This window comes from Monodon monoceros, unplaced genomic scaffold (genome assembly GCF_005190385.1).
Source record: "Monodon monoceros isolate NGI ecotype Baffin Bay Population unplaced genomic scaffold, NGI_Narwhal_1 Super_Scaffold_4, whole genome shotgun sequence".
Classification (NCBI taxonomy): domain Eukaryota; kingdom Metazoa; phylum Chordata; class Mammalia; order Artiodactyla; family Monodontidae; genus Monodon; species Monodon monoceros.
The window spans coordinates 63556708-63579084 of record NW_021703781.1 but is presented as its reverse complement, the minus strand read 5'-3'; the positions used below and the strand labels follow the sequence as shown (position 1 = coordinate 63579084).

The 22377-nt window shown below is 32.8% G+C and overlaps 1 protein-coding gene across 3 annotated transcripts in view; it reads right to left on the bottom strand.

Moving 5' to 3' along the window:
• SHOC2 (SHOC2 leucine rich repeat scaffold protein) overlaps positions 1 to 22377 on the bottom strand; it is a 112564-nt gene that overhangs the window by 23909 nt on the left and 66278 nt on the right. For 2 of the 3 annotated variants that reach the window (XM_029245792.1, XM_029245793.1), the window contains exons 2-3: positions 21220 to 22150; positions 6395 to 6532 (exon numbers count right to left, since the gene is read on the bottom strand). In XM_029245792.1, the coding sequence (XP_029101625.1) occupies positions 6395 to 6532; positions 21220 to 21922 (841 nt within the window). In that variant the 5' untranslated portion in view covers positions 21923 to 22150. The remainder of the gene's footprint in view (positions 1 to 6394; positions 6533 to 21219; positions 22151 to 22377) is intronic. The other variant, XM_029245794.1, reaches the window with a different exon arrangement.

The window sequence follows — 22377 nt, the reverse complement described above, 5'->3', positions numbered from 1 at the left end:
ACGTGAAAATGCCACATGAAATTATCTAGTACCAAAACTAGTGGTTATTTAAACAAAAATGATACCTCCTACTTTCCTAAACATTTTTTTTGTTTTCTCCTTTTTTTTGGGGGGGGAGGGTGGTGTAGAAGAGCATGAACTTTAAAAATTGTAACCTATGAGAATATGCTATTCCGATGAAGAAACTAACATTTGCGAAGCACTTGTCACTTTCTTGAGAGCATGGCATGTTCAAGGAGTCATCCACATTTTGTCCAAGTCCGTTACTCCCAGCAAAACAAAAGAGGTGAAAAAAAGTAAGGAAAAAATATCAACGCTTTTTTATGCCAGAAGAAGACTTGACATGAGAAGTCTGGCATTTACTGTGATTCACCCCCTGCAGTGGTTTCAACTCTAACCTCTTTCAATAAGTGGTTTTAACCACAAACTAAACTGCAACCTAGAAATCAAGCCATAGCTTGCTTTAATATTGATCCATTGTGACTAAGAAATAAAATCAACGTTGCTGAGCTTCTGTGTATAAATGTAGGCTGATCACTGCCAATCACTGGCATTCAGTTGTGCTTAACTTTGACTGTAAGTTGCTCTGTGTTCTGCTCTGACAGCTTGCTTTCTTATGCTGTCAGATTTTTAAAATATGGAAACATCAAATGGCTATGAGTTAAAATTAGATGCTTTCAATTTCAGCAAATATAATCAGCATTTTTAGGTTAATTTAGTCTTTTGAGTAAGACTCTACCTCAAATAGTCTTTATCTTATTTTAACAAAGTAGCAAAAAATCAGTAGAAAAGGCACACAAGTTATAACGATGAAATAATGTCAAAGGTACAATTTTTTCCAGAAACATTAAACTGAGAAACTGAAAATAAACTGAAAAGTTATACAAAAATTCTTAAAAGTTAAAAACTCAAAAGAATGCCACCATTAAAAAAAAAACAAACAAGTTGTTATATGTAAGCAGCACTGTAATTACCTAAAATTGAATCACTAAAACTCTGCTTGTTGATATAACCATAATTACTGTAACATTTCTTCAGAGACCACTGCAACAAAAGGACCTCTGTGAATTGTTCTGTGCTCCAGCCTTGAAGGCAAGGACTTGTTGCTTATTTCTCTCATTCTGAAAAGAAATAGAAAATAAAATATTTTTTCCTACTTCAGACCCTCCTCTCCCTGATTTCATAAAACCACCTGAGACCTCAGAAGGCTTCAAGATATCAGGTTCATAGCTTGAAACAAAATGACTTCTATAATGAATCTTAACATTTTCTTTAGTTTATAGCTGATTCTTGAATTAGAAAATATTCACATGAAAAGAATATACTTTATACTCTTCAACAGGGCAGATTAATGGTTAAATCAGAGAAACTCTAAATATGTTTTTAAGCGCTCTTTCACTTAACGGCAACCAGCTGCCCCTCTCCCCATTTCCTTCTGCCTCTTCTTCACATCCTGAGTTGTCAGTGATCCTGGCACTGCTCAGCCTGGAAGTAAATGGCAGTGCGTGCTGCCAAAGAATGGTAACTACTCTAGGAGTATTTGTGTTAAATAAAGAGAGGGTTTAAAATATCTGGGTCTACTTACAAGAAAAAGAAAAGGCAAAGAATTAAAGTGATTTTTGGAAAAGTGATTTTAAGGCGATAGAAGCTTTGATTTTTTAAATTGTGAGTTTAGGGCTAGTTTCTTTAGACCAGGGAAAAGAGCAGGGCAACTTCTGTGGGACTAGCATCAACTCTGCAGGATAGGTGTTATTTTTTGTTGTTGTTTTTCATTTTAAGTTATACTTTTCAAGAAGCAGACCAGAAAAGAGAAGAAAAGTATCAGGAGAACTATATTCTAAAAGTCTGCCACTGACGGTTTGGGGTGAATTGGTCTTCTCCAGTAGATGAGAGGGAGGATCTCAAAGGTCAATTATGACTGCTGAGATTTGTAACAGACCAAGACCCAAATGTTCTGATTTCTCACCAAATCTCAACCTTCCGCTATACAATCAAAATATGGGGAATGAGAGGGCTGGAGAAAGGCAAAAGAATTATTTTAATAAACATGGTATATGATAAATGACTACAATATTATAAAAACTTTCAATAAACAATACTTATTCACTTTGCTACTACTTGGAATAACAGCTGTATTAGTTTGCTGACAACTATCAAAGCATATAAAAATAAATGAGATATTTAAATTTTTATTACTGTCAATGTTTCAGTTCTCACTGATTTACAATACATATTTGTAATCTGACCATGTAGAATGTGCTAGAAGTGAGGCACCTGTGTTATTCTGAGATAACATGTCAACTAGTAGAGATTAATAATGAAGTCAAATGTTTTCATATTAATAAACACACTTGAAATACAGAAGAATTACTTCTGATAGAAGAGAGAAAAGAAATGTAAAATTAAGAAAGCCAGGAGAAAGAAGGATACATGGAGAAGTTACCCTTTGTCAGAGGAAGTGAATCCATAGGACCCTAGTCTTACTAACTGGATGATTTTACCATCCTCCACTACCTATGCTATCTCTGTTTGCCAAGACTATTCATTTTAGTACTTTAATTGCATCCCTCTTTGATTGTTATTTAACAAGACAGGAAAACAGACACATGCATAAAATACTAAATAACAAAATATTGTTAGATAATTTGAGAGTAAGAACAGGGCCGATCGATGACCATGCCCTTTATAGAACTCTATATATCCATATGATCAGTTGAAAGAGTAGAGGAAATTATGTGTATATTTAGGAGAAAAGAGTTCTAAGCAGAGAAACTGAGAAGTACAAAGACCCTGAGGCTAGAACTTGGCTGATATGCTCAAGGAACAATAAAGTATATGCATCTATAATATCCTAAGAAATATACAATAATTATCCCTCAATGAGAGTGATAAGGACATAACTTTATAACATTTCAAGCATCTTTAATTTCAGTTCCCCTGTCTGATTTGCTAGAGTAAACAACCTTTACTTTTTTCTAAGACTGAGCAAGCCTTTAATTTTATAAGTTTCTTTTCTAAAGTGCTTTCATGTTTCATTCCACCGAAAAGTGATCATGTTAAAATGCATTATTCTTTCTTTCCTCCTTTACTATTAAAATTAGTTGGTTGTTCAAAATAAGCAAATTTAGACATATTTCAATGTAAGAACATACAACACAAAGTAAATATGTCAATATGTAATTTAAGAAAACTATACTGAAATAAAGATTAAACCTATATGTTGAACTGGCTCAGAGTATCCTAGGGAAATGGGCCCTGGGATATAATACAGTTCTTGAACTTTAGAAATAAAGAACACTTTGGGTGGCGAGATATAATACAGTTCTTGAACTTTAGAAATAAAGAACACTTTGGGTGGCCAGGCACAAAGATTAAGTCACTTATAATGGAAAAAAAATTAGACTGGCCTCATACTTTATATTCAATTCCAGAAGACAACAGAGCTACCTCCTAGTTCTCCTAAAATGCTCAAGGAAAAGTAGTTGAACCCAGTGATTTTTACATCCATCAAACTGTTTTTTAAGTATAAAGGTTACAAACATACAAGAACTAGGGAACTACTGTTCATGAACCATTTCTGAGAAAACTACTACAAGACTGACTTCAGTCAACCAAGAAATGACTTGGGCAATTATGGCAACAGCATTGATGATGAACATTATGACTAAAATAAAAATACAGACTGGCATAACAAGACATAACATAAATGTTGCATGTCCTAATGATAAAGCTAATAAAAATTGGGAGGAAAAGAGACCAAAAAGGGCAAGTAGTAGAATTCACTGATTGCCTCATCTACATTACTCTACTCAACAAAAATAGAATACACATTCAATTGCACATGGAACACTTATCAAGATAGACCATACACTGAGCCATAAAATAAGTCTCAATACATTTAAATGATTCAAGTCACACAAAGTATGTTCTTGACCACAATGGAATTAACCTAGAAATCAATAACAGAAAAACCCTTGGAAAACTGTCAGATGTTGGGAACTAAATAACATACTTTTAAATAACACACAGATCACAGAAAACAAAAGGGTAAATTAGGAAGTATTTTGAACAAAACAAAAAAGAAAACACAAGATGTCAGCATTTGTGGGATGTTGTTAAAGCAGTATGTAAGGCAAAATTTATAGCACTAAATGCCTGTATGAGAAGAAAGGTCTCAAATCAATAATCTCAATCTTCCGCCATAAGAAACTAGAAAAAGAACAAATAAAACTCAAAGTAAGCAGATGAAAGGGAAGAAGAAAGGTCAAAGTGGAAATCAATGAAACAAAAACCAAGGAAAGAATAGAAAAAAATCAATACTTTGAGACAATCAATAAACCTGGTAAAATTGATAAACCTCTAACCAGACTGATTAGGGAAAAAAAAAAAAGAGAGAAGATATAAATTACCAATATCAGGAATGAGAGAAATGGCATTACCACAGATTCTATAGATATTGAAATAATAATGGAATATTATGAACAATTTTATGCCCATTAAATGTGACAACTTAAACGAAATGGACACATTCTTTGAAAGACACAAATGACCAAGTTTTCTCAAAAAGAAAGTGATAACCTAAATAGCCCTATGTCCATCAAAGAAATTGAAATTGTTTTCAAAAACATTCCAACAAAGAAAAATCCTGACCCAGGTGGCTTTACCAATTAATTTTATCAAATATTAAAGGAAGAAATATGTCAATTTTATACAAACTGTTGCAAAAATTGAAGAGAAGGGAGTACTTCCCAACTTATTATATATGGCCAGGATTACCCTGAAACTGAAACTAGACAAAAACAGGTTTTATAACATTATGTATGAATATATTGTTTGTTAAAATTAATTAAGTAAATCTAATTTTTAAAACTTCTACCAGAATGTACGTTTTTTCATTATTTCTTCTTGGTAAGCAATTTCAATCTTATTACCTGGGTTTTTGTCAAGTTCAGGGAAATATTAAATTATATTTTATAGCTTCTTCATTGTGTTACTCTATTCTCTTTCTAGAACCTCTAGTCCTGTCTCCCATGACTTTTTTTTTCATTTATTTTGTATTTATTTGGTATTTTTCTGTCTGTTCTAGACTCTAGGGGACAAGAATCAGAAAGATATAGGTTCTAATGGCTAGCTATTATATCCTGAAGAAGTCTCAGCTTACTCTTCTGTGAACAGGTGTCATCTAACCAAAGACAGTCTATTGTAACTTATTAAAAAATTCCATAACAATTGCTTCTGTTTCAAGTAGTGGTAGACTAGATAATTCAAGCAACCCTCCCATTGAAGAAAACTAAAAACACTTCTAAAACAAAAATCAGAAAGCTAACAAGATAATGACTAGTAACCAGGCTGGAAACCAGCTGGGAACCCAGAAACAAGCAAAACACTGGAGAAGATTTTGTCCCGAGAGTGCTTTCCTAGCTAGAAGATGCAGCTGAAAGGCTAAGGCATGTTTCCACCAAAAGTCAAAATCTAGAGCCTGCCAAGGGTGGGGAGTCTAGTAATCAGTATCAACTGGGACCCTACAGGGCTGCACCCTAGTACAAGGGGTAAACCGGAATTAAAACAACCCTCCAATTAGTCTGCCGCTTGTCTCTGAATCACTTGGGGGGACCAGAAAAATCACAAACCTTAGAACACAGATGGAATAAAGTGGTCACCCTAGGTACCTGAGAGAAGCAAACAAAAAAACAAAAATCCTTCTGGAGAAAGATAACATTATCATAGGCCTCAAATGATTTAGTAAGAGAACCTTGTAAATATTCATTACCAAAATTATATAAACTTAGTACAGAGTAATTTTTTTTAATGTAAAAATTCCCTCTACTGTTTGTATAAATTTGGGGTCATTTAGAAAAAGAAACAAGAATATATAAATATGGAACACATCAGAGTAAGTGCAATCCAACTTTCTGTTCTTTGGCTATGCACTTTCAAAACACATTTTGCACTCTGAGACATCTTTAATCCCTCAATATTAAGATGAACAAACTTTAAAATATACTGGCCATGTTTTAAAAACTAAACAGCAATGATTTTATTTTTCAGTGTGGTCTATTTTAGCAAAGAAGGGACCGCACCCTATAAAAGAGCATGCAACATTCTGAAATAAGCAAAAACAGAAAATGCACCCATTCTGCAATTTAAGCAGGTTTATAGAACATATACATATTATTCAATATTCTATCTTCTTTACAATTTAATTGAGATCATTTCCTAAAATTTAGTTATTTTCTTTGCCTGGAAATGGAAATTAAAAAATGATTTAAAAATACTGTCTTTTATAAGTTTTACCACTTTGACAACACTGAATTTTAATTTTTTATTATCAAAATGGATTTTAATGTCCAAGTAGCTATAAATGATGAACAGTATCTTCTTTCTCCTCTCATACCTATAGTATCTGGGAGGTCTAGCAATTCATTGTGCTGCAAGTCAAGGTTGGTTATCTGTGTGCAGTTTCCAATCTCCTTTGGAAGGTGTTCAAGTTGATTGTGAGCTACATCCAGCGTAATGAGGTTACATAATTCACCTGTAAATTGACCAACATAAAAATTTAATAAGAATTTTTAAAGAATATATTAAATAATGAAAGAAAAAACATTTTCTATATCATAACTATACTTTTTCTGAAAAAGTAAAAGTCAAACACAAAATTTGAAGCTGTTATTTGAAAATGACATTTTGCAAATACTGAATTATGAAGCTAATATAAGGTTATATGTCAATTATACCTAAAGAAAAAAGGAAAATGACATCTGATAATGTTAAAATGTTGGTTGTAAATCATTACCAACCAATATTATATATTTTTTTAACTTAAGTAACCAATTTAACCAAATTTACATTTGTATATTCCATTACTTCAAAAAGAGCTTACTAATTTTTTAAACCAAATTCAACACAATAATATCAGATACATCTTGAGTTTAACTTGAGGGTCACCTTTACCTCAAAATATGTATGCTTTCAAATAAGCATATGTTCTGATGTTATATAAATATGTAAACTGAGATTTATAAATCAAAACTGCTTCTCAATTTAATAGTACTCCAAAAGGATAGAAAATAAGGTATTTTTCTCCTCATTCTGGTTGAAAGGACTGTATTTGGCAATTCAGATTATTCTTAGTGTTTTTCTGTCTTCAAAAACTTATTTATAAAAGTTATATTGGCTCTCTCATGATTTTCCTTTTTTTTTTGGCAGAGGTTGGAAATACTGAAAAAGGAAGATAAGCAAATGAAGTGCATAAAACTGAAAAATGTGTGTAGGGCATATTATTAAGCCACATATTACAAACATAAGCAACAAAAGAGAAAGTAAATTAGATTTCATCAAAATTTAAAACTTACGTGTATCAAAGGACACTATCAAGAGAATGAAAAGACAACCCACAGAATAGGAGGAAATATTTACAAATCACATATCTGCTAAGGGATTAATTATCCAGAATGTATAAAGAACTCCCATAATTCAACAACAAAAAAACAAACCACCCAATTTAAAAGTGGACAAAGAACTGGAACAGACATTCCTCCAAAGATACGCAAATGGCCAATAAACACATGAAAAGATGCTCAACATCACTAATCATTAAAAAATGCAAATCAATATGATGAGATACCACTTCATACCCATGAAGATGGCTACAATCAAAACAAGCAAAGAAAAAAACAAAGAAAACAAATAAACAAAACAAATGTTGGCAAGGATGTGGAGAAATTGGAATCCTTGTGCTTTACCTCCAGGAGGCCCACCCCAGGTTCTCAGGGTGAATATAAAAGTCCCCGCCTATTTTCACTTAGGCATATCATATTCAAAATTATATACAGATAATCAAAGACAAAGAGAAATTTCTGAAAGAAGACAGAGGGGGAAAAAAAACACCTTACCTATATAGGAATAAGGATAAGAACACATTGGACTTCTCTTCAGTAACCATGCAAGCAAGAAGAGAACGGAATGAAATATTTAAAGTGTTGAGAGAAAAAAAGAAATCACCAACCTAAAAGTCTATATCCAATGAAATTATCCTTCAAAGTAAAGAAGAAATAAAGACTTTCTCAGACAAACAGATATTGAGGGAATTTGTTGCCAGCAGACCTGTCTTGCAAGAAATATTAAAATAAGTTCTTCAGAAAGAAGGAAAATGATATAGGTCAGAAGCTCAGATCTACATAAAGAAAGGAAGAACTTTAGAGAAGTAATAAATAAAGACAAAATAAAATCTTTTATTTTCTTATTCTTAATCTAACAGATAACAGTTTGTTCGAAGTATTAACAGCAACAATATAGCAGGTGATTATAGATTAAGGATAAATGAAATGAATGACAGCAGTGTTACAAGGGACAGAAGGGAGGAACTGGGAATATTCTGTTATAAGGTACCCACACTACCCCTGAATGGTACAGTGTTATTTGAAGGTGGACTTATGTTAGCTGTAAATCCATATTGCAAACTCCAGGGCAATCACACACATACATACATACATACAAAAAAAAAATTAAAACAAGTATAAATGATATGTTAAGGAGAGAGAAAATGAAATAATACAAAATGCTCAATTAAACCCAGATAATGCAGAAAAATGGTGAAAGACAAAAATAAAAAAGAACAAGTTCAACTAATAGAAAACAGTTCCAAATACAGTTGATATTATAAAGCAACTATACTCCAATAAAAATTAATTTAAAAAAAGCCAACTAAATCAATAAACACTTTAAATGTGAATATGAATGCACCAAATAAAAGACAGAGACTATCAAAGTAGATTAAAAAACAAGACCCAACTAAATAGTACTGTCTTTGAAAAACCTACTTTACAGACACAGGTGGATTAAAAATAAAGGGATGGAGAAAGAAATACAATGCTAATGTTAATCAAAAGAAAGCTGAAGTAGCTACATAGATTTCAGACAAAGTCAACTTCAAAGCAAGGAAAATTATCAGAGATACAGAAAGCATTACATAATGATAAACAGAACATATCTCCAAGACATAATAGTCCTTAAGGTGTAAGCAGCTGCTCATCTCTTCCATATCTAGTATAGTGCTTAGTACACAGAACCATGTTCAACTGGAAGAATAAATGATGATAACTGGGGAAAATAAAACTTGGATTCTAATACTCTTCAGGCCAGAAGTAATAAATGGTTTTTGTATTTGCCGCAACTTTTCTAATAATACTTGAAGTTGTTTCAGTTCCCATGAAAGTAAATCCCACTACTTTAAAGGAATATGCACAAATTCAAAAGTGTATAGAGTCCCAGCAAGTAAATAAAGCAAGTCGGGAGGAGACTGTGGCTAACTTTAGCCTATTCGGAACAGATATGATTCAACTCAGGTCAATTATTGCTACACTACAGGACTTCTCAACCTCAATACTGAAATACTTTGGACCAGATAATTCTTTGCTGTAGGAGGCTGTCCTGTGCATAAGCAGCACCCCTGGCCTTTACCCATAAGATGCCAATAGCACCTCCCCACCAAGTCATGACAATCAAAACTATCTCTAGACATTGACAAATGTCTTTTTTTGTAACACTGCCAAAATTGCCCCTGGTTGAGAATCACAGCAATGTTGGGACGAGAAAGCTCAATATTGTCCAATTCTCATGCTTGTCAAAAGAAGCTGGAAATTTATATTTTCATATAAAATCTTCTAATGTTCAAATACTAACAACTAATTTTTAGGTTGAAACAGAACAAAACACTGTGTTTTCGAACGTATCTGTGGGCTTTTTTCAGTGTTCAGGATGTCAGTTTGACACCTCTGAACACAGAAGCAGATGAATTACCAATATCTTAGGACAGGAACTTACATATGACTATCTAATATTAAACTAAAAAATAAGTGTTTTTAAAAAGCAGGGAATATAATTAGCTAGACTCAAATTAAGTTAAATCCTAAATCCTTTTTTGATTTATATAAGTCACCATATAATAACTGAATTATTTTGAGTATATATTCTCTCCAGAAAATTATCCTCCAGCAATACAACACTCTGCAAAGTCAGAAAATCATGCTAACACTGATACATTAAGAAGAGTGTCATCTAATAACACTAATATTTCTTTCTCACAATCTAGTAATGACGAAAAGTTTTGAAAATGCTTAAAACTCAGGAAATGTGATTTAAGTTTTTAACAGCATCAGCACACAAAAGTAACATGATTTTTAAATTTTATTTTAGTCCATGAAATACAATAAACTCACAAGTAAATTATATATATTATTGAGTTAAATTTGAAACTTTAGATTTTCCCCAAAATCCATGTATACATTTTAAAGGACTCATGCAAAACATTTTCTCTTAGGAACTTTGAATTTTCTTCAGTCTAATGAAAAAGATCTAAAAAACTTCAGGGAAGTTTATAATTAATAAAAGATAGTTTCCAGGAAAATCTAAAATATTTTTGGAACTAATCCAAAATGTCCTATTAAATGCAATTAACAAAACATTTTTAGTGTGAGGAGAAAAAAAAAAGGAGTTTAAGATCTCTCTTATTTAGAGCAACACTCCTAACTGCCCAAGCTTTTCTTGTTCATATTCAAATAATCAAAACCATTTGAAAATTCTGAATATATGATAAATTCTGCACTAGACAATACTGTGCCAGGATAAGCGCTTGTGTTACAAATCACAAAAGACAGAATATTAAATATTTAAGGAGTTCATAAACTACTTTCACACTATTTATTATTTCTATACTCTGTCCAGTTAGTACTTTAAACATTTATTTTACTATATGATCCAAATATTATTAACAAAATATAAGTTCATCTCAGATGGTTCTAAAGGACAATAATCAAGGTTTTAACAGTGACTTGTCTCTGCTCTGGCTGGGTTGAAGAGTGGTTTTTATTTTCTACTTTATATATTTGTATTTTGTGATCTTTCCTTGTTTTTACACATTTTTTAATCCAAAGAGGAAAAAAAAGGGAGATTCAAGAGGTAAATACTAGCAGTCTCTCCTACACTGTACATGGAAGAGCATTTTTTGACTCTTAAATAGAAGTTTCCTGTCTGTGGAGCAGATGTATCTTTTAGTGAAAATGAACACATCATGTTATCATATTGATGACACGAGCCATTAATACGATGCATCTTATGACTCATATTCCATATTTAGTAAGCAATCTTTTAAGTTTGACTTCCTACATAGATTTGCCTACAGAGAGAACACGGACTTCATTCACTGATCCATTCTACAAATACTTACTAAGCACCTACCATGTACTAGGCACTATTCTAGGGACTGAAGATACAATAGGGAAAAAAGAGATAAAATTCCTGCCTTTGGGCTTCCCTGGTGGTGCAGTGGTTGAGAGTCCGCCTGCCGATGCAGGGGACATGGGTTCGTGCCCCGGTCCAGGAAGATCCCACATGCCGCAGAGCCGCTGGGCCCGTGAGCCATGGCCACTGAGCCTGCGCGTCCGGAGCCCGTGCTCCGCAACGGGAGAAGCCACAACAGTGAGAGGCCCGCGTACCGCAAACAAACAAAACAAAAAAAAATTCCTGCCTTAATGGAACTTATATTTTAATATGGAAAAAATAAATAATATATAACCAAGGTGAGGACGTATAAAAGCTATAAACGAAAATAAAGCAGGATAAAAGAGTGTGATGGGGGGAAGGGGAGATTAGAGATATTGATAGTAAGTAGAAGGGGAAAGTAACCCCGATGGAGTAGCATTTGAGTATACACCTGAATAATGGGAGAAGAAAGAAACAATGGAAATATCTGGGGGAAGCTGAGTGAACAGCAAACACAAAGACTCTGAGGCAAGACAGTAGTTCGAAACACAACAGAAAGCCAGTGTGGCTGGAATAATGAGTAAGGAAGAAAGTGATAGGAGATGAAGCAGCCCGGAGTCAGGGTCTTGTGGGCTAAGGTAAGGACTTCAGCTTTGACTAAGGAGGTAGTGGTGAGGGTAGTAAGAGTAGTTTTTTTGTTTGTTTTTAGAGCAGTTTCAGGTCTACAGAAAAACTGCACATAAAGTACAGAGTTCCCACATACCCCACCTCTCCACAGTTTCCACTATTACTAACATCCTGCATTTGGTGCATTTGTTACAGTTGATGAACCAACATTTATACATTATTATTATTAACTGGAAGTCCATATTTTACATCGCCACCCACTCTTTGTGTTGTCCAGTTCTACAGGTTTTGATAAGTGCATAATATCATGTATCCATCATCACAGTATCATACAGAAGTTTCACTGCTCTAAAAATCCCCTGTGCTTCACTACTCATTGATCCATCTCTCTCCTGGGGCCCTTGGCAACCATCGATCTTTTATTTTGCCTTTTCCAGAATGTTGTATAGTTGGAATCATATAATATGCAGCTTTTCCAGATTGACTTCTTTCATTTAGCAATATGCATTTAAGGTTCCTCCATGTCTTTTTGTAGCTTGATAGTTCATTTCTTTTTTACCACTGAACAAATATTCCATTGTATGGGTGTACTAGTTTACTATTCACTCATTTATTGAAGGACATCTTGGTTACTTCCAATTTTTAACAATTATGAATAGGACAGCTAAAAACATTTTGTGTACAGTTTTTTGCATAGACATAAGTTTTCAACTCATCTGAGTAAACAGGAGCATGATTGATAGATTGTATGGTGAGACTACGTTTAGGTTTGGAAGAAACTGCCACTGTCTTCGTCTTCCAAAGTGTCTGTACCACTTTGCATTCCCACAGTAATGAATGAGAGTTTGCACCAGCATTTGGTATTGTTCAACCAAAAACAATAGAATGAATAAATAAAATCATGGTATATTCACACTATGAAATATTATGCAGTAATGAGAAGGAACATTCTCTAACTATATACACCAATATGATGAATAATGTGAAGGACAGCTCTTCCTTATAGAAGAATTTCAATTAATAAATGCAAAAGGAACAAGGGAAATTTTAAAAAATCATCATTAGAATATAGTAATAATTGTTTTGGGGAAGAACCACCAAGGAACTCTCAGTATTTGTTTTGCAACTTTTCTTTAACTCTAAAATTTGTCCAAAATGGAAAGCTTAAAAAAGATAAAGTTTAGGGCTTCCCTGGTGGCGCAGTGGTTGAGAGTCCGTCTGCCAATGCAGGGGACGCGGGTTCGTGCCCCGGTCCGGGAGGATCCCACATGCCGCGGAGCAGCTGAGCCCGTGAGCCATGGCCGCTGAGCCTGTGCGTCTGGAGCCTGTGCTCCGCAATGGGAGAGGCCACAACAGTGAGAGGCCCGCGTGCCGCAAAAAAAAAAAAAAAAAAAGATAAAGTTTAAAGTAAAAATGATGGCAATATATTATTATGGGATTTATGATATATGAATAACATAATATATATAACGTATATTGTCATATATTGTATGACAATAATGGCACAAAAAACAGGAGAAACAGAAGTGTTCTATTATAAGGTTCTTAGGATACATGTAAAGTGGTATAATATTATATAAATGTAGACTGTATTGTTATGATATGTACTGTAAATATTAGAGCAGACACTTAAAAAAGGTATCAGAGATGTATAACTAATATGCAGCAGTTGAGATAAGTGGAATCTATAAAAGAAATCCAAAAGAAGGCATGAAATGAAGGGTAAAAGGAAAAGTAACAAATGGCACAAATAGAAAATAGCCAGCCAGCTGACAGATTTAAACCAATCATATTGATAACTATATTAAATGTAAATGGTCTAAACCCTCCAATTAAGGCAAAAACTGTCACGATAAAACAAGAGACCTAACCATATGATGTCTACAAGAAACAATTTTAAATACATATAAAGACACAAAAAGTAAAAAGACAGAAAAAGATATGGCTATATCAAATAAAATCAGAATTTAGAAAAAGAGATACTACCAGAAATATTACCATAAAGACAGATGGTTCATAATGATATAAACTGCCTCATCAGAAAAAAAAAAAATCCTAAGTATATATACAACTAATAACAGAGTTTCAAAATGTAAGAAGCAAAAATAATAGCACTAGTGGGAGAAAGACAAATCTACTACTACAGTTGGGTATTTCAACACTCATTTCTTACTAACTGAAGAAAAAAGTAGACAGAAAATCGATAAGGGTATACAAGAAATTAATAACATCATCAACTAATTTGACCTTGCTCCAAAAATAACAGCAAAATGCACCTTCTTTTCAACTGCATATAGAACATTTACCAAGACAGACTGTATTTTATAAATCAGTAACAAAAAATAGGGAATTCCCTGGCAGTCCCAGTGGTTAGGACTCCACACTTTCATTGCTGAGGGTTCAGGTTCGATCGCTGGTCAGGGAACTAGGATCCCACAAGCCGCATGGTGCAGCCAAAAAGTTAAAAAAGGGAAAAAAAAATATGAAAACATCTCTGAAATACTTGGAAATTGAACAATGCACTGTTAAATAATCCATGGATTAGAGAATAACAAGAGATATTTAGAAAATACTTTGAACTAAATAATAATGAAAACAGAACATATCAAAATGTATGTGCTGCTGCTAAAATAATACTTGGAGGTTTATAGCTATCAATGCCCTTACATAATGCAAAGAAGAAAGATACAAAATCAATCTAACAACTTAAGACAGAAGACAAAGGACATATTAAACATAAAGTAATAAGGAACTAGATAATTAAGAGCAGAAAACAACAAAAAAATGGAAGATAATTTAAAAAATAATAAAACCAAAAGCAGTTTTTTTTAAAGGACCAACAAAGCCAATATCAGGAATGAATGAAAGAGGGATGTGATAATATATATATTACAAACTTTAGAAGAATAAAGAACCATTATGAACTTTATGCCAAAAAATTCAACAGATCAAATAAAATAGACAAATGCTCTGACAGATTCAAACTATCAAAGTTCAACTGAGAAGAAACAGAAAACCCAAATAACTTCCTATTAATTAAGTTAGTCATTTAAAACCTTCCTACCAAGAAAACCCCAGTCCCAGATTACAAGACTGATAAATTCTTCTAAACATTTGAAGACATAATACTAGTTCTTCACAAACTCTTCCAGAACATAAGAGGAACACTTTCCAACTCATTCCACAATATGAAGCCAGCATTGCCCTGACAGAAAACCATTACAAAAAAAGAGAAGAAAAAAAAGAAATTACAGATCAATATCCATGATGAATATAAATGCAAAAAATCTTTAAACTTTAGTAAATTAAACCTAGAACATACAGAAAGGCCCTATTAAAACACATCTATTAACAGGCACTCAAATACTGGCAAATAAATAATTTAGGTTTCTTTCATAAGTTGTGGCCTTCCGCATATTATCATTTGACTCACGTTAATAAGGACGCTTACATTTTTAAAGTAACTCTCGTTCCTGAGCTTATAGGGTTACTTTTCAAACATTCAGAGCTTAGCTCTATAAAAATAACATCAAATCTTACTAAAATACATTTGTAAAACTACATAATTAACAAGGGCTGGAAATACTTATTACACAAGCTTGAATAGATTTAGGGACTTAGGTCAGAATATACACTATTATATTTGCATAAATTTGTCTTGAAAGCTTAATTCTCCCTTTCATTGCAAAGAAAACTTTAGTAGTTCTTCTGAGCAAGTGCTTCTGTAACTAAGCAACATGGACAACAGTGTCTATATTCTTTGAATGGATAGCATGCTATCATTAGAGTACAATGATTGCCCTCCTCCCTACACCTTAGCAGTGTGGGAAGTCAAATGTATCCTCTGGTTCTATCAGATCCTTCTAAGATGGCTGAAGTGTTGTTTTTTTTTCTGTTCTCTTACATTCTCCTTTAGCAATAAGAGTAACTTTTCCAGGTTTCTGTTGTTTAGTGAAACACCTGACAACTTGATAACAATCAACTAAGTTAACAGTTCATTTCTAGGCCTCTAAGGTTTCTTATTGATTTCCAGTGAAAAGAAGTTATTTATTAACAACTATGAACTCCCTTTCCTGATTTCGTTTTCCTGCCAAACTAAGTTACTCATTAGCACTTGTACAAAACACTCAAATGAGATCATTAAATAATGTTACCTGGACCATGAAAGCAATTGCAGCACCTCTGGCAGTCCTAGGAGAACTTCAAGAATTTTAGGAACTAAGGGTTACAATTTGGGTTAATATTAAAAATTGGGTAATAGTATTTGGCTTCACTAAATTCACTTCAAGCCACATTTACTGAAAACCCACCATTTATTACCTGCAAAAATTCATAGAAAATTACATAACAGGGAATTAAATAAGATATCTAAGGTCCTTCAACTTAAAAAAATTGCTGATTCTGTTCTTAGTATTTTTATATATATTGATTATACATACATACACATTTACTATATACTACTTGACATAAAATATAACTGCAGTACTATAGTATATATAGTAGAAAACTGACTGTTTTCAATAAATGTTAATGAGTCATATGGGTTAAAAAATTGCTGTTTCTAATTTCTCATATATCTGAATGCTGTGAGAGTTTTTTTTTTAATGAGTAGAAATGATCTGGGTTCTCAAAAAGCATACATAACATAGTAGATCATTCTCCTAAGACAAATTTACAAAAAATTGTATACAATATAAATGATGTAGCATTTTATTGAACATACAATATAGGACAGATTTTTTTAAGATTCCCTCTAACTTAGCCGTTTTTATAAATAATAATAAATAGGAGGAAACTTTAAGGAGAAGCAATCTTAAACCAGCCTTTAATTCAATGAAGGAAAAGTTGTAGGAATATTAGTAAGAGACAAAGATGGAGTTTATTTCTGGTTTCAAAGAGTAATCATTTTCTTTCTAGAAAAACAAAATCATTTAAAACTTCACTAATCAGAGTTTCCTTAAGTAAAGTGATTAATTATTCAAACTGACAATCTGATGACCCTCACTCTAATCTATTCAGGCCCACCCAAAAAAATTTACAAAAGCATATCTCTAACATGAAACTCAAAGGAACCGGGGCACGATGCAGGGAAGGATGGGGTAAGGGAGTGGTTATTTACTGTTTTCCCTCTGAAAACATGATTTCTTGAGTGCCTTGGTGTTCAGTGAAGAGTCTCTTTCAAGATTAAAAATGGTGAAAGGAGGTATGGGCAGGAAGAATGAAACACTAATCTAAAAAAGCAATGACTAAGGTTTCCATCTATCTTATTTAACACAAAAAGATAGGACATTTATTTGTCCATGACTTACCATACAAAAGGAAAAAAGTAAATCAATATTACCAAGTGAACAGTTTTCTTGGCTGCTCTCTAATGTATTATGTCTGGCTCTTCGTATGTCTTTCAGTATCCTTTTACTGCTTTCTGCCAGTATTCACCCACGTGAATATGCATCATTAGTATCAAATCACATGGCATTAATAAAGATACTATTAATGCTTAAACAGGTATTCAGATTTTAATATAATTTCCCTATGAAGGCAACAGCACAGCTGCTAAATTCCAAATACATTATTTAAACTAAATACTAGGCTATGTTTCACAAACTTCTAATTTCTCACATTCCTCAAATATACTGCTGAACACAAACTGGATGGCATGATTGAAAGTGGTATACTCATAAAAACAACAGAGAAGAATAAGCACTTAATATGCATAATATAAATCTAATATATATATATCTATAATAACGTGGATCTAATATGTACAAATGAAAGTTTAACAAAATGATAATTAGCATATATCTTGAATTGTAAATTCTCTTGTTATGAGTTTCAGCAGTAAGTCAAATTGCATTAAAGACGTATAACTTTTAGAAATGTCAAATTCCATTTTATTTGATCTGGGTGCATGAGTCTTATTTTGTAAGCATTCTCAAAGGAGCTCAGGATTTTGGGGGTTTTTCTGTAATTAAAAAAGCAGTAAAGCAAGATCTGCATCACAGAAAATAACTATTTCTGTCTTTCCTTTATAATAAAAGATAGCCTTCAAGAGTTAAAAACAAATCAATAATAATCAGGAAACTATAAATAAAAAACATAATGAGATACCACTTCACACTCATGGAATGGCTATAATAAAAAAAGATAATCACAAGAATGTTGACGATATAGAGGAATTGGAACCCTCATACACTGCTAATGGGAAGGTAAAATGGTGTAGCCACTTAAGAAAATAGTCCAGTATTTCCTCAAAAGATTAAACATAGAGTTACCATGTGACTCAGTAAATCTACTTCTAGGTATACACCGAAGAGAAATGAAAACAAATGTCTACACAAAAACTTTTACACAAATGTTCATAGTAATTTTATTCATAATAGCCAGAAAGTGAAAACAACCCAAATGTTCAACAACTGATGAGTGGATAAACAAAATGTGGTATAATCATACAGTGGAATATCATTCAGCAATAAAAAGGAATGAGGTACTGATAGATGCTATGACCTGGATGAATTTTGAAAACATTATACTAAGTGAAAGAAGCTAGCCACCAAAGACTACATATTTTATGATTCCATTTATATGAAATGTCCAGAATAGGTAAATTTATAGAAAAAGAAAGTAGATTAGTGTTTGCCTAGGGCTAAGGAGTTGGGAGAAAACATGGGTGGGGTGGGGTAACTGCCAAACAGAACAGAGTTTCTTTCTGGGGTGATGAAAATCTCCCATAATTGTTTGTGATAGTGAACAAGTCTGTGAACATGCTAAAACCCACTGAATTGTATACTTCGAATGCATTAATCATATGGTATGTGAATTATATCTCAATTAAGCTGTTAACATTGTCCCTTTTCAAAAAAAAAAAAAATCTACTGTAATAGCTTTCAACTGCAGCTACACTTGGAATAACCCAACTTACTCGTTAAAAGTACAGATCCCCTGGACCTGCCAGACCAGTAAACCATAATCTATGGGATGAGACCCACTCTTCTAGACTAGTGGGAGCAGTACAGTGAGACCTAGATTCAAACTCTGACTATGCCATCTTCTTAACTGTATGATCTTTAGTAAATTATCTAATCTCACTAAATTTTCAGTTCCTTTTTCAGTACAATGAGGTGAGAAGTACCTATTTCATTGGATTACTGTAAGAATTTAATGAGATATTAGATGTAAATTTACGTGTACAAAATAGTGTATGTTATATGACATACTGTGCTCAAACAACAGCTACTCTTATTATTACAATTATGTTATTTTTACTAGATCTTTATTTTCTTTTTCCCTATAAGGAAACAGATAACGCAGACTTCAGCAATGTTTCTCCCAAATCCATGCATGTAAGTTAAACCTTATAAATTCTAACTCCTTATAAGAAATATTGTTTTATTTTTTAAAGCAGTTTACTTTCTATCTGATGCCCTGCTCGGAATAAAATAAATGACATTTATGAAGTTACTATTTTTATAGAAATACAGAAATTACAAGAACACAAAACTTCAATGTCACTAATGGTGGGAGGACGCTCATTAAAAAACAAATCAATGGTTATTTTATAAATTACAAATTTAGGAATAAAGTTCCAAAGATTAGGCAGCCACAAAAATCAACCATTTAATTAAATATAATTTGCCAATTTTTAAAAATAAATTCACTTTTTAGTAAAAATGTTGTAACCATCTGCTCAAGAGCAAAGTGAAGTAAATTTAAAGTCCTATGAAATAATTTCCTGCTTAAGAAATGCATGTTCTTAATTCCCAGGTAATTTGACAACATCTTTTAAAGAAAAAAAAAATCCTTAAAGAAAGACTTTCATATGAATGAAAGCCAACGTTTTAGAATGGAGTGTAACACGTGCACAAAACAACAATAAGTACAAAGACTGGAAATAACATTTTATATTTCTACATAAAAATTCAGCATTTCTTTCCCCAACAGCTTATAATTCTATTCTACAATGAGTCATACAAACAGGTCAAATTTTGACTGAATCTGGTACAAAAATCAAATGTCATTCAACAACCACATTGTTATCTGAAGACATGGAAAGGAACATATCCATTCGAATTCCTAGGGATATTTTAGTATCTCATAAGTGTGTCACACTTTATAAATACAAGTACATTGCTTGAGAAAAACGACTGTGGATTTTCTAAATACATTTAATTAAACCAAAATTAAATTAAGTGTCTGGTTAGAGCTAAATATAATAGAACACCATACCTAAAATTTAAACTGCATCTTTCTCAAAGCTAAATAAAAATTTTAAAACACCCAGAGAATATTATATCTCTACATAGCTGCACAGCCTAAAAACAAAGTTTCCTTCATCACCCACTATAAGACCAATGCTCAACCAATATACTTAACCTGTTTTATTCAGAATAAATTTGTCTTTCACACAAAAAAAGGGAAACTTCCCTTTAAAAGCTGTATAATCAATTTTTATGTCAATTTTTCAAACTCTCATAAAAAGGGCCCACAAAGATAATACCTTCTATCAATTTCTCAAAATTGGTAAGTCAACGGTTGACTACATTCCAAAAGTTGCTGAAATTTTTTTTAATTAAAAATATCAAAACAACTAACTTCTTTTTACTGACTTGTTTACACACGTGTATCTCCTATTTTTTATTCTACTATCTATTCTTTTAAAAACAGTCCCCTTTTTTCAGTACAATTTAGCTTTGCATATAAAAACAAGAATGAAATCTACCAAAATACTAACAGTGTTGGCATTAACTATCGCTAACTTTTCTACTTTTCTGTATCCTTAGATTGTTTTTAATGAACATGTAAGTACTTTCAAAATGAAATTTTTTTTTCAACTTTCTTACAACCCTGCTTCTTCACAAGGCTCTGATATGCCAATCTTTTGTGGTAAATTAGGTAGAAAAGTAATATGAATTTAAACAAACACTTTTTAGGTAAAAAAGATGTCAGAGAATGAGAAAATGCAGCCTTAAAGCATCTTATATAATATCTTGTAAATACTTTAAAAACAGGTGGTAACAATTAAAAAATTAGGTAAAAATTTTTTTTCTGCTTCAAATTTACTTTTTTCCAATGAAAATGAAAGCAGATTAGATTTGTGTGAAAAAGGCCCAATTACATCTACATTCTAACTAATTATCTAGGTCTATAAAATAATCTCAAACCGTGTACTATTAATATCGCTATAACTGATTAAAGTAAACCATAAAGAAGACAAAACTTAGAAACCAGCTGTTTTTTAGACAAGTATCAGATATTTTCTGATATGGAAAAGCACTGGACAAAATTATTGAGCATAACAAATACTACAAACAATAATAGTAACCCAAGGCCTCTTACCAATTTCAGCAGGTAGTTGTTTGATTTTGTTCTCTCGAATGCTAAGCATGCTGAGTTTTGACAGGTTTTTGATGTCTTTTTCCACAGTAGTTATTCGATTAAAGCGAAGGTAAAGAGTGGTAAGAGAATCCAGCCTATACACCACTGAAGGAATTTCTCTCAGTTTATTATGCCGTAAATCAAGCATCCGCAGCTTCTTCAAGTTATCAAGAGAGTCAGGCAAACTGGTAAGTGAATTTTCACTTAGAGCAAGTGTCATGAGATTTACTAGACAGCCCACTTCTGCTGGGAGGGACTGTAATTTGTTGCTATATAAATAAAGTTCTGTTAATTGAGTCAGCTCTTTGATTGATGATGGCAATATGTGTATAGACCTCTTGGATAAGTCCAAACGCATTGAGTTCTCTTCCCGGCATTTGTTGAGCTCTTTAATCACCTCTGCATTGCTAGATTTCTTTCTAGTCCCAGGTGCTGGATTTGGCCGTTTGATCGTATTATCAACTGAAAAAGCCACCCCTGGTTGGGCAGCACTGGAGTCCTTCTTTCCATCTTTGGCATCTTTCCCTTTGGTCTTAGGTTCTTTTTCTTTGCTCTCTTTCCCAAAACCTCCAGAGGCTTTTGCCTCCTTTTCTCTTTCCTTGGCTGATGGTGCTTTGGGATCTTTCTCTTTAGAGTCTTTTTCTTTTCCTAAACTACTACTCATGGTGACTCAATCTTGGGCAAAAACTACATGAACTCCTTTTATTTGCCAACAACAGAAACTGGAATTCAAAGATGAAGAGACAAAAATCCTACACAATCAAAAAAGGTGTTGGCTTGAAGAAGTAATCGCCATCTGTTACGTGTTGGATCTAAAAGCACTATGCCCATTTCTGATAACTCATTCCAAGTGGTAAAATGGTGCTGGTCAATCAATGATTCATTAGAATTCCTGAAATATAATACAGAGAGAGTATTATATTACTTTAGGTTATAAATTTATATTAAGTAAATGGGCTCTGAAAAACAATCTTACTGAAAATTTTGCTATTTTCCTAAGATTTGATACAGTAAATATTTATTGAACACCTTCTACTTTGCAAAATCCATTGAAACATTATAAAAATTAACAAGGCGGGCTCTCTCTTTAAGGAATTTACAATCTAACAGGAAGAGGTA